This window comes from Mustelus asterias, chromosome 19 (assembly GCF_964213995.1).
Source record: "Mustelus asterias chromosome 19, sMusAst1.hap1.1, whole genome shotgun sequence".
In the NCBI taxonomy this organism is placed as follows: domain Eukaryota; kingdom Metazoa; phylum Chordata; class Chondrichthyes; order Carcharhiniformes; family Triakidae; genus Mustelus; species Mustelus asterias.
The window spans coordinates 47,442,000-47,454,955 of NC_135819.1; the positions used below are offsets into that span (position 1 = coordinate 47,442,000).

The 12,956-nt window shown below is 38.8% G+C and overlaps 1 protein-coding gene across 3 annotated transcripts in view; it reads right to left on the minus strand.

The window, feature by feature from the left end:
• Positions 1–12,956, minus strand: part of ferry3 (FERRY endosomal RAB5 effector complex subunit 3) — a 46,287-nt gene that overhangs the window by 20,492 nt on the left and 12,839 nt on the right. For 2 of the 3 annotated variants that reach the window (XM_078235505.1, XM_078235506.1), the window contains exons 3-11: positions 12,361–12,506; positions 11,358–11,539; positions 10,281–10,380; positions 9,703–9,824; positions 7,306–7,403; positions 6,988–7,185; positions 5,925–6,053; positions 5,291–5,365; positions 1,431–1,633 (exon numbers count right to left, since the gene is read on the minus strand). In XM_078235505.1, coding sequence (XP_078091631.1) covers positions 1,431–1,633; positions 5,291–5,365; positions 5,925–6,053; positions 6,988–7,185; positions 7,306–7,403; positions 9,703–9,824; positions 10,281–10,380; positions 11,358–11,539; positions 12,361–12,506 — 1,253 coding nt within the window. Of the gene's footprint in view, positions 1–1,430; positions 1,634–5,290; positions 5,386–5,924; positions 6,054–6,987; positions 7,186–7,305; positions 7,404–9,702; positions 9,825–10,280; positions 10,381–11,357; positions 11,540–12,360; positions 12,507–12,956 lie in introns of all 3 variants that reach the window. The other variant, XR_013500178.1, reaches the window with a different exon arrangement.

A 12,956-nucleotide genomic window follows, 5' to 3' on the forward strand; every position in this document is an offset into this window, starting at 1 on the left:
TCCACCTGTGTTGCCACCTTCAAGGATTTGTGGACTTGCACACCTAGGTCCCTCTGTGTTTCTATACTCCTGATGATTCTGCCATTTATTGTATAACTCCCCCCTACATTATTTCTACATGATAAATAAATATTGGCTGAGACATAGAATATAAGAGCAGGGTGGTCATGCTGGAACAATATACAACATTGGTTAGGCCACAATCTGAGTACTGTGTGCAGTTCTGATGACCTCATTACGCAAAGGGTGTAATTGCACTAAAAAAGTTTAAGTTTATTTATTAGTCACAAATAAGCTTACATTGACACTGCGATGAAATTACTTTGAAAGTCCCCTTGTTGCCACAATCCAGTGCCTCTTCGGATACACTGAGGGAGAATTTAGCATGGCCAATACACCTAACCAGCATGTCTTTTGGATTGTGGGAGGAACCAGAGCACCCGGGAGGAAACCCACACAGACATTGGGAGAATGTGCAAACTCCACACAGACAGTGACTCAAGCCGGGAATTGAACCCAGGTCCCTGGCACTGTGAGGCAGCAGTGCTAACCACTGTGCCACTAGAGAGACAAGAGAAGAGATTTAAGATGATGTTGCTAGGGCTAGCAAATTGTAGCCAAGAGAAAAGATTGGATAGGCTGGGGTTATTCTCCTTGGAACAAACGGGGTTTGATTTGATTTGATTTATTATTGTCACATGTATTAACATGAGAGGGAAGATTAGATTGAGATGTACAAAATCGTGAGGGACCTGGATGGTAAGGCCCTACTTACTTTAGCAAAGTGGCCAGTGACTAGGGAGCATAGATTTAAAGTGATTTGTAGAAGGAATAGAGGGGAGATGAGGATTGCTTTTCGATCCAGAGGATTGTATGGGTTTGGAATTCACCGCTTAAAAGGATAATAGAGCTGGAAACCTTCAACTTATTTAAATGGTGTCTGGATATACACCTGAAGTGCTGGAACCTACAGGGCTACAGACCAAATGCTGGAAAGTGGGATTATGCTGCAAGGCTTGCTTTTTCGTCTGTACAGATACGATGGGCCAACTGGCCTCTTTCTGTGCTGGAAACTTGCTATGATTCGAAATGAGGAGCAGCCTTGAGTGTGCTGTAAACTATGTAACCCACATCAATCTGATCACTGACCTGAAGTGGTATTGAGGAAGAAAGACAGCAACTTATAAAAGTGGGGAAATGCTTATAATTGAGCCTCTTGCTTCGACTAATATGGCTTTTAGTTGCTTTAATACATGATTCTACTTAAAGCATAGGAAAGGTACATACACTTAGCTCACAGTAAGGTGACTATTGCACTTGCAAATGTTTATAGAGACTAGATTCCTTTTTTTTGAAAACATATAATATATTCGACTGGCAATTTTACTGTTCATTACACCTTTGTTTTGTCTGAACATTTTGCTGCTTACCTCAGACATATCATGCACTAATAAGAGTGGGATAGTTATTGTAGTAATATCATGAGTACAACAGACTTTCAGTATGTTTCGCAAGCCCATAATTGCTGGATCACGGGCTGTAATATTGCTAGATCTCACATTGTCGTCCACACACAGGTGAAAGACAACATGAACTTCAGAAAGATTGGAATGTCTTGTGGTGTAAAATTCTCCTGTAGGAAAATAAAAAGCTTGGTATTAGAATCATGCTTCTTAAATTATGTGTTTCTCAATTATAAATACACATCTATCGAAATAATAGAATGTGAAAAATACCATAACTCACAACGGGAAAGATTTTTAGGAAACTAGGAACAAAAGTAGGTAATTTAGCTCCTTGATTCTGTTCTAATATTCAATGAGACCTTGGCTGATCTGTGACCTAGCCACCTTTGCCCCATCTCTCTTAATGGCCGGGATTCTCCCAAAAAAGTTCCAAGTCCCCAATTTGCGTGAAAATGGGAGTAACTCCTGCTTGTTTTTTTAGTGGGATTTTCAGATTGAATCTCCCACACTCTGAGCACTGCAGAGTGCCCTCGCTGGGAGAATTTCCCCCAATGTCTTTAGTTAACAAAAAACATATCAATCTCAGTGTTTCCTAGTTTCATTCGCTAAAGGTTCCAAGGCCAATATGACATTCCTAATTTTTGGTCAACATTTTTTGTTAAGTGTGGTCAAACCAGGGCTTTGGGCCATGTTGCCCAATCATGAGGTGTATTCACCATCTTTTTGTCCTTTATGACCAGCATTCAATTGACCTTTTTAATTATTTTCTGTACCTGCATATGACATTTATGGACCTATGCACCTAGACTGCCAGATCTCTTTGGAATTCTACTGTTTCTAACTTTTCACTATTTGGAAACCTGGCTCAGTATTCATAACTAAACTGAAAAAGGTATGCTCATTTGTTGGTTACAGGACTTACTGCTCCAAGAAACCATTCTGAACACACACAAGAAAATCACAGGGTGGAATTTACGACTCCAGCTGAAATCGATGGACTTGCTGCATTTTCCAGCCCCACCCCCTCTGTGATGGGGCTATAAAAATTCATCCAACTATTGTTTGTGACATGTAATTTGGATCAAGCTGTTTAGCACATGAAAGTTAAAATTCTCCAAATAAATGTCACTCTGTCCTTGCTACATGGTTTGTCTAATCTCTACATTTATACAATATACCACTTTGACAACTGCTTTCGGGGGGCCTATACACAATTCCCACTGCTGTCTTGGATCCTTTTTTTATTTCTTGATTTCATCCATAAAGTCTCTGCTGTCTGCTTACCTCTCATTATGCCTTCTTCATCACTGATGTTTCATCCTTAATAATTTGGGCTAATAATATCAGTTGTTTTTAAAAAAAAGGACCTTTCCACCATGTGCTATACAAAATTAAATAATAGAACCATGTGATGTAATGGAAAATGTAATTATGTAATATCAATAAATAACTGCTTCACTCAAGCATGAAGACAGACCCCCCCATTTCTTAGTTAATGGAAAGCATAAAAGCCGTTTGTCAGGTTTGACAGCTCATGTATGATTATTTCAAATTCACATTGCAAAACTCTTCATAGCAATTCATTTAAAAATTACCATCAGGAAACTTGCAAAGTTGGGACTAAAATAAACATGAAAAATGTTTTAAAAAACTAATGCAAGGTCAATATGGTCAGATATCGTCAGGGTTGGGTGCAATGGCAACATTCGAAAATCACTAGAACACTCGTACTCCAAATATGTGGAAAACGTAATTGAATCATTTTTTAAAATGAAGCCATCAAGCCTTATTATAATTTGAAATTGTGTGATCTTGTTAATGAATGAAGGCTCAATAACCTCACAGTGCTGTGTTTTCGTGGTTATTTCCCACTTTAGCGAAATTTCAACTGTTTTATTTTGGCTAACAGCCTTTATATTGTTTGGTATCCAAAGATTAAAAGAGGAAATAGATAGTATCTCAAAGAAAGAGGTACGTATAATCTTGAAAGAAAATCAGCTGTTTAAGCGAAACATCAATATCACTTTAAATGACAAATTTGTGTGCCTTATAACAGTGATATTTTAAACCCAGCAATGTGTAATATTTCATATTTTGACTAATAACCAGACAATTCCAGTGCTTTTAATTGTTTGCCTGTAATGATACAATAATATAGTATGCTAAATGTTTATTTCATAAAACTTTCGTGAGCATTTTGTGGGCTAAATAATCCCAGGCTCCTTACTGTGACTTTTCCAAAAAATATATAGTAATATTTTTTCAACCTATATAGGATATCCTTTCCAAAACATGTTTATTTGATACTCTCACAGGATTGTTAAGATTGATCACTGTTGAAGATTTGGCTTTATCTTTGTAGTCTTTTGTAGCTAAAATTTACTGAGGACAGCTTTCTAGGTTGTCAGGTGACTGGCAGAATTGAAAGGAATCACTTCAAATTAAATGGATTGACTAAGGAATAGCAGGTCTAATCTGAAGAAAAAAAGCACTTTTTGATACAAATTATTTTCCCAGAGGCACTATTTTTTATTAAAAAACTGAAAATGCATTCAATCCTTTGATATTCTAATAGTTCCTATTCATTGTCATATTTGAATTCTGCTTGATGTCCAAGGTTAGAGGTGCTTTCCAAGATACTTCACCTACAACAGGGTCAGTACTTTCAAACAAATGGGTTGCGAAAAGCATGGCCCAACTGGCAGTTAAAGCTTTGCTAATTGCACTGCTAATCAATGGAGTGATTCCAGACTGAATTGTAACAGAATCTCTCTCAAGAGCCAAGGATACGAATATGGGGCCCGATTTCGCGAAAACGTGGTAAAGTCGGGTGTGAGGCCATTAACGCAATCCGCGCCTGCGTTCGCACAGATGGCCACTTTACTGAGACCTGGGAATACCCACAATCCGATTCGCGCCCAAAACAGGCGCAATGGCGATTTAAATGCATTTGCATGCATTTAAATTGAATTAATGAACTGCCCACCCAGCTTTATCAGCATTTCCCTCTTTATCACCGCGTTCGCCAATCCGGAATCGCGCCGAAATGGACCTGCTGAATAAAAGTCTGTTTCGGGCGCTCCAGCTGCTGAAGAGGTGAGGAGGTGAGTTCAGTGCTTCCAACAGCTCTCTGACTCAGATCAGTGTTTTTTTTTGGGGGGGGGGGGCCAGTTCGTTCTGTGGGGGGAGTGAGGCCAGATCGTTCTCAGGGGTGGGGGGGTGGGGGGCGGGGGTGAGGCCAGATCGTTCTCTGGGAGGGGGGGGGTGGGGGAGGCCAGGTGGATCTCTGGTTGGGGGTGGGGGGGGGAGTCAGTGGGGGTCCGCTGCCACTGTGCGGGCGATTGGTTGGGGGGGGGGGGGGGGGGGGAGGAGGGGACAGGGGGTCACAATCGGTCTGGGTAGCAGGGGGGTGGGTGGATAAAGGGAGACAGTTATGTTGTGGGGGTGGGGCGATGTCTGTGGGGGCCATCGCTCCCGCTTTTCGCTCCCGGGCTGTTTTATCCGCTTTTTGCCGCCCGGGAACAATGTGACACGGGTGCGCCTTTTCAAATTTTTTTCTAACTGTACATGTGCAGTTCAGGGCTCTGATCGTCTCGGACGCGCTAAGCCCCGCCCACAGCGCAATTCAGACCCGCGATTTTTTTTTTCAGGCTGAGTGCATATGGGGGGGTGCCTGAAAGCAGATTTCCAAGTCGGATCTGAATTGCGCCCAGATTCAGCACTTAGAATGAAAATGGTAAAATCAGGCCCAATATCTCACATAACCAGAGTATAAGATTATTAAGCTCACTTACTTCATATTAGCAATTGGAAGTTCCACATACCTGGTAAAATATTTGATGGATTTCTTTCTCCAATCTTTGACTTATCTTCATTTCCCCCATTTCCATTTGGCACCTCTTTTTGCAGAAAATAGATTCTGACATTAATTATTTTAGCAGCCACCGAAATGTGTTGCTTTTACATTTACTTTTCTATATGTAACAGATTATTCAGTGTTTCAAAATAATTGCTATACAAGTTCTACAAGTGAAAACATTACAATTGTAACTTAAAATAACGAGTTGCATTATTTCACACGGAATAATTAATTAGCTGTTACAAACTATATTTTTAAAAAATCATAGATAGGTCACCAACAACATTAACAGCATGACAGTAGCAGGAAATCCTCTATGCTGAACAATTGCTGGTGACACTTTGAGTGGAATGCTTTAAAACACTTGCAAAACTAAGGTAAGATTTACAATGGTTTCTGATTTTTCATCAAGATCAAAAATATAGAAAGCAATAATTACAGATTTTCTGAATTAGAACCCTAGATTTAAAGGTATGTGTTTGTCACAGGGCTAAAGAGTACAGAGAGATAATGTTTGAAGCATGCAATTATTTCATTTTTGAAACAAAAATCGGGCAGAAAATTGAGACACAGTTAAAAAGGTATACAACTGCACTTACCAGCTCTTTCCTTTGACTTCTTGTTACGCTGAGCACTTGCATAAAGTACAACTTGCTGGACAATCTCAAGCTGCTGTTCTACTCTCGGAAAATGGAAATCTGTGCACTCCTGGCAAACTGTTGCAAAATCTGGCATTTACAAAAAAGAAACAGCAATCAATAAGCCTGGCATTTTCTGAACTCAGTACCAACATTTAGAAAATGGTTTCTTCCACATTTATATCAACAAGATACAACTTTGGTTACATCTGAACCAAAAGTACAATGCAATTCTGCACTATGTATATACAATTGGACGTGCCCCATTCAAGGCAAGGTAGGTCACACAGACATCACACATCATGAATAGTCTTTGGCAACCTAGATTTGTCTTGGTACATGTTCCCATTTGTACCACAGCTGTGGTATTAGCCTATGCAAATATTCCGTACATTTTCTTAGACAAGGCATCAGCTGAAACGACAGGAACTTTGGACCCGATTTTTACAGAGCTGAAAAGACTCCACAGACCTATACAAATGGTAAGTGGGACCCAGACGCAGAAGGCCCATCCACTTTTCTGACAGAGATCCCATGTCTGTTTGGGTTTTCTCCGGGTGCGCCTGTTTCCTGCCACAGTCCAAATATGTGCGGGTTAGGTTGATTGGCCATGCTAAATTGACCCTACTTTCGGGGGGATTAGCAGAGTAAATATGTGGGGCTACGGGGATAGGTGGGATTGTTGCCAGTGCGGACTCGATGGGCTGAATGACTTCCTTCTGTACTGTAGGGATTCTATGATTGCTGAGGCTTGCAATTGGCAATTTGAAAATGGTTGTTTGTTCTATGCTCTTTGCAGCCACCATGGTCAATTTTTTGGAAATCCTATCCTAGTCAGTTACCTCAGGCAATATAAAAAACGTATACTCCCAAGATGAGTTTATATATTTATGATATAGATTAATACATATAAAAACAGTTTCATTGGTGTGTTAGCTATAACAAAAACAAAAGACTGTTTAAGTAACCTTGCCAAATTATTAGTAATAAAGAACATAGAAGTTTTAAAACCACTTCGCAATACCTCGTTTGATGCCACTATAGGAATTGATGCGGTTATCAACAAGTAAGACAAGCCCACAGAGAGAGGTGGAGTACAGTGACAGTGCTGTCTGTAGTCTTTGAAGTTTAACTCCACTTCTTTGATTGCGCTTATGTTTACAGAAATCAAGGACATCAGCTCTCATTAGTCGTAAGTTGTGCATGGTTTTCAACTGGGCTCCTGTAAACAGAGCAAGAAAATACAGGTATTTTCACTGCCAGGCTAAACAGAGAAATAAATAAGTTTCGATGGCAAAATACCTCCAAAGTTTAGATTATATTAACTAAAAGAATTTCCTACCTAAATGTATAGTAAAACTTTCTTCCAACAGAGGTCGTTCTTCAAACACTCGTTCATTTGCTACAGTGGATTGACTTTGTTTTACTTTGATTTCCTCACTTCAAAAAGAAGGAAATAACATTATTTGAAAAATTTTAGTGTACATAAAACCAAATTGGATTACTACAGCTATATTTTGTGTCCTCGCATTCAAATTATATCTCCAGTCTGTAAACCTTTGGTTGGTTGGAAAATGAAAAATAATCCCATTTTCTTCACTTATTGAATTATTCAGACACTGTGCCAAAGAGATTGGTCACAATTAATATAAAGGCTGCTGGTAACTAAAGCCACCATTCTTAAAATATAGTTCAAGTATAGTTTGCACTTGCACTATGTACTTGATTGCAAGGATCAACATGCATGTTACACTCAAGATCAATAAACTTTTGCATTCTTATAGAATTACAGAGCTAATCAGAGGTTGGGGATATGAAATTTCATCAGTATTCAACTTTTGTACCACGCCAATTGCTACAGGATGGAGGAATCAGAGCAATTTGCATACGTTGAACATTTTAACGTTAGAATTATTTGATTTGCTAGTTGAAAATGACATACAACAAGCAGTTAAGAGGAAAGAGATTATTTAAGAAATATAAAATATGCCTGGAGAAAGACGATGGCTGAGATCTCTCCTCCATCCCTTACATTACCAACAGTTGGAAATTAAGCCAGTCTGTTCGCGACCTGGTGTCAACATTTGAACACAGTAAGAGTTTTAACAACACCAGGTTAAAGTCCAACAGGTTTATTTGGTAGCAAATACCATTAGCTTTCGGAGCACTGCTCCTTCATCAGATGGAGTGGAAATCTGCTCTCAAACAGGGCACAGAGACACAAAATCAAGTTACAGAATACTGATCTGTAACTTGATTTTGTGTCTCTGTGCCCTGTTTGAGAGCAGATTTCCACTCCATCTGACGAAGGAGCAGCGCTCCGAAAGCTAATGGTATTTGCTACCAAATAAACCTGTTGGACTTTAACCTGGTGTTGTTAAAACTCTTACTGTGTTTACCCCAATCCAACGCAGGCATCTCCACATTATGGTCAACATTTGAACCAGTGCTGAGATCTCATATTCCTGCCATCTCGAAGACCACCATTTTCCACCTCTATAACATCACTCAATTTCAACTGTCTCAGCTTATTTGTCACTGAAATGCTCAGCCACTCCTTTGTTACCTCTAGAATTGATTATTCCAATGCACTCCTGGCTGGTTTCCTTCATTCTACAATCTGTAAACTTGAGCTCATCCAAAACTCTGCTGCCCATGTCTTAACCTGCAAGCCATGTTCCTCCATCACTCCTGTGTCTGCTGACCTTTATTGGCTTCCAGTCAAGCAACATCTTGATTTAAAAATTCTCATCCTTGTTCTCAAATCCCTCCATGGCTTTGTTCGATCTCATCACCACAAACCTCACAACCTTCCAAACCATCTACAGTTCTCTAATTCTGATTTCTTGTGCATTCCCAATCATAATTGTCCCATCATTGGTGGCCATGCCTTCAGTTGCCTGTGCCTCAAGCTCTGGAATTCCTTACCCATTTTTCTCCACCTCTCTACCTTTCTTCCTTTGACATATTTCTTAATGCCCAGCTCTTTAACCAAGCTTTTGGTCATCTGACCCAATATTGTCTTCCATGATTTGGTATCATACTTTATTTTCTAATGCTCTTGTGAAGCACCTTTGCTTTAAAAGGTGTTATATGTCTCACCAACTTCTACAGATGCATCATATAAAGCATTCTTTCCGGTTGTATCACAGCTTGGTATGGCAATAAACTACAAAGGGTTGTGTTATTCCAACTGCAATAAACTACAAAGGGTTATGAACGAAGCCCAGTTCATCATTCAAACCAGCCTCCCATCCATTGACGCTGTCTACACTTGCCGCTGCCTCGGAAAAGCAGCCAGCATAATCAAGGACCCCATGCACCCTGGACATACTCTCTTCCACCAGGAAAAAGATACAAATGTCTGAGGTCACGTACCAACCAACTCAAGGACAGCTTCTTCTCTGCTGCCATCAGACTTTTGAATGGACCTACCTTGCATTAAGTTGATCTTTCTCTACACCGTAGCTATGACTGTAACACTTCATTCTGCACTCTCTCCTTTCCTTCCCTATGTACGGTATGCTTTGTCTGTGTAGCATGCAAGAAACAATACTTTTCACTGTATACTAATACATATAAATCAAATCAAAAATAAATATAACGTTTGAGATATGGATATTAATGGCTCCAAAACTTGAATTTTGAAAGGATGTCTAGGCAAATGCACTTTAAAGTGTTTATTTTATGATAGCAATATAAACATCACTGACCCAAAAACAACTCATAAGTACCCTACCTGACCGTACTGTTGTTAGGATTTTGCATGTCCTGATGCAGTTTTATTACCCACTCTTGGTACTCTTGTTTCTGAATTGCCATTAATTGTTTTAGCTCATTGGCCCATTTGTTCTCCAGCACCTGAGCACAGAAATTTTATCCACATTACAAAACTAAAGTAATACAAGTCTTTTTAACCATGTTTTGGATTTGAGGCGATGGTCTTAACAAAACCAGACATCTTTTTGTATTTTTAGTGCAGATGTGCAGACACAGTGCCTATTCACACTGTAGACATCCTGATACAGAATGGTACTTTGGACTGCAGTTAGCATCAGAGATGAAGATTTGAATATTTGCTCCACTTTAAGTTAATATGTGTGGAGGTTCAGTGGAGCATCTCACATTTTTCTCAAATATACGTTTGCATTAACAAGTGCAATTTCTCCCCTGACATAAGCATATTTTAGTTAAAGGAAGTTTTCATTTTATATTTTAGTTCTCTGGGCCCGATACCATAGTATGTTAAATATTTCCTTGTATTAAAAAGTTACAAGATTGAAGATTACACTTTGAGTGAAGCTTCAGTTGCATTACCTGTTGGGATTCAAAATGCTGAGCAGCAACTAAGTTCACATCTTCATCTGTGAGGGATTTTCCTAGTTCCTGCATCACTTTGTCCATTTCCACTGACTGCCTGAAAGAAATTAAATGCAAGTGTCTTTCTTTTTTTTTGGAACAGGAATAAGATAATAATCCTTCTAAAATAGTGAAAGCTGGGAAAAAATTGTAAAGATGGGTAAACTTCAATTCAGAACTAGGTTACATCAAATATGAATCACTCAAATTAAATTCTCATTGAAGACGAACAATAGGGCAGCACGGTGACACAGTGGTTAGCACTGTTGCCTCACAGTGCCAGGGACCCGTGTTTGATACACTGTTCTGTGTGGAGTCTGAATGTTCTACCCGTGTCTGCGTGGGTTTCCTCCGGTTGTTCTGGCTTCCTCCCACAGTCTGAAAGACATGCTGGTTAGGTGCATTGGCCATACTAAATTCTCCCTCAGTGTACACAAACAGGTGCCAGAGTGTGGCGACTAGGGGATTTTCACAGTAACTTCATTGCAGTGTTAATGTAAGCCTACTTGTGACACTAATAAATAAACTTTAAACTTTAGTAAAAAAGAACTTGAAATGTTCCATGTTAAATTCAGTCACAATATTAATTTAAAGGAGGAGCTGAAGATTTTTGTAGTTATGGATGCTATCCATTGCAAGAACTGGATTAGACATATTATCCCCAAGTTGACAGCAGTACAGAGCCAGATATAGACAGAGCTGTACCCAAATCTAGTGAATATAAACTGCCACCAATGCAATTTCCTCATACTTTTGGACTAACTAACTCAAAATCAAATGCTCTAAATTTTAATTAGCTTTCCATATTTAAATGATCAAAATATTTTTCAGAAATAATTCAACACCAATGATTATACTCCTGTTAAACATGTTCTTGCCTGACATTCCATGGTTATGAAGCTGCTGCCTCATCTTTTGTGGTTTCAACGTTATTCAGCTAGTTTCGTGAGTAAGAGGGCATCCCCTCTCAGTGCTGTTTGGAGAAAGCTGGATTTTCTGCGGATACTTTTACTTGTACAGAGGATAACTACGCACCTTTCCTGCAGCTTCTTCAATTCCATGTCTCTTTCACTAATAAGTTCTGAGACTCTAACAAAGTAATTATGTTCCAAGTTGAGTAGAGCTTCAGAGGCTGGAGAATGAATCAAATCATGATAAACATCTGCAAAATCTTCATCCCAACTAGGCTCTTCAGGCCTGGCATATTCTAATGTTGTCTAGGAAATAATAAAAACAATTCAGTAATTATAACTTGATGTCATGTTGCTCTGTATTTTAAATAGTTAGTACATCAGAGGCATAGAATGTTGCAACCCAACTTGTCACATGTCATTTGGCACAGTAACAGAGGGCTTAATCAGAAGTAGAAAACTCTTAAGAGCTAAATGCAGGCAATCCAGTAAACATACAAGGACCAGAATGATGTGTTGCTGTAAAGTATGAGAAATTACTTTTAAGATGCTTCCTCTGAACCTATAGGTGGTCTCTACTTTTCTTCATTTGACCCCATGAACAATGTGATTTAGTAAATATCACACTATGTAACCTGGTATCAAAAGCTAGACTGTCGCTGTTGCTATTACTCTTCTGATTACAGAAGGGAAAAAACACGTGTTTGAGAAAGAAAAAAGGTTTGACAATGAAAACACTCCGAAACACTCAAATATGTCAAAATATCAAAAATGTAAAGCAATCGATCATGAGTTGTATTGAAACCCATAATCTCCAATGCCACAATGCGGCATAAATCACGGTGAAGCAACTTTGTGCGCCTACTATGTTAATTCCTAGTCACTGAAAAGTTGAACCTCGCTAAAACAGAAGGCAAAACTACCTTATTCACATAGGGGTTTTTAGCAACAGTTCTCTAAGCTGCCCTTACGATTTACATTTCAGGTGTAGTTAACACAGTACAAAACCCTGTATAAAACAAAAAAAAATCAGATACTATTAATTATCTGAGTAGTTTTACCATTTTACAAGTCAGATATTACCATTGATTGATAAAGCTAGAGACTCATATTTTTGAAATACCTACCTCCTGGTAAGCTTTAGCCCAAGTATTAACAAATTGCTCTGTACACATGTCATTAGTTTTTAATTTTTCTAATGCAGCTTCTGCTTCTTTATCATAATTCTTCTTAGTTTCTTCATCAACAAACTGATCAAGAGAATGTTTTAAATCTGTAAGATATTTAAATCAAAGAGTTGAAAGAGTATTTTTCCCTCTCATCCAAAAACAAAAACCAATAAATTAATGTAATGGTGAAAATGCAAACACATTTCATTCATTTTGTATGGATGTATCTAATTTGCCAGAACATCATTATCCAGAATGGTACAGATTTATAAAACTCTTATTAAGAGTTTAAGTGGTATATTTTTTACTTTTTCTGTGATCATGCTGAGAAATCAAACACTTTAAAGTCAGCTGATGTCGAATGCACCCAGGTCAAGTTTCCTAAAGTAAAACAGAAAAAGGTCTCTCTAAACTGCCCCAAAGAGGAGGTCTTGTGGCGCAGTGTTAGTGTCCCAGCCTCTAAGCCAAATGCTCCAGGTTCAAGTCTCATTCCAGGACTTGATGGCAAAGTAAACTGTGTTCATAACGTGGCCAAGCAGGTAGAGTATTAACTT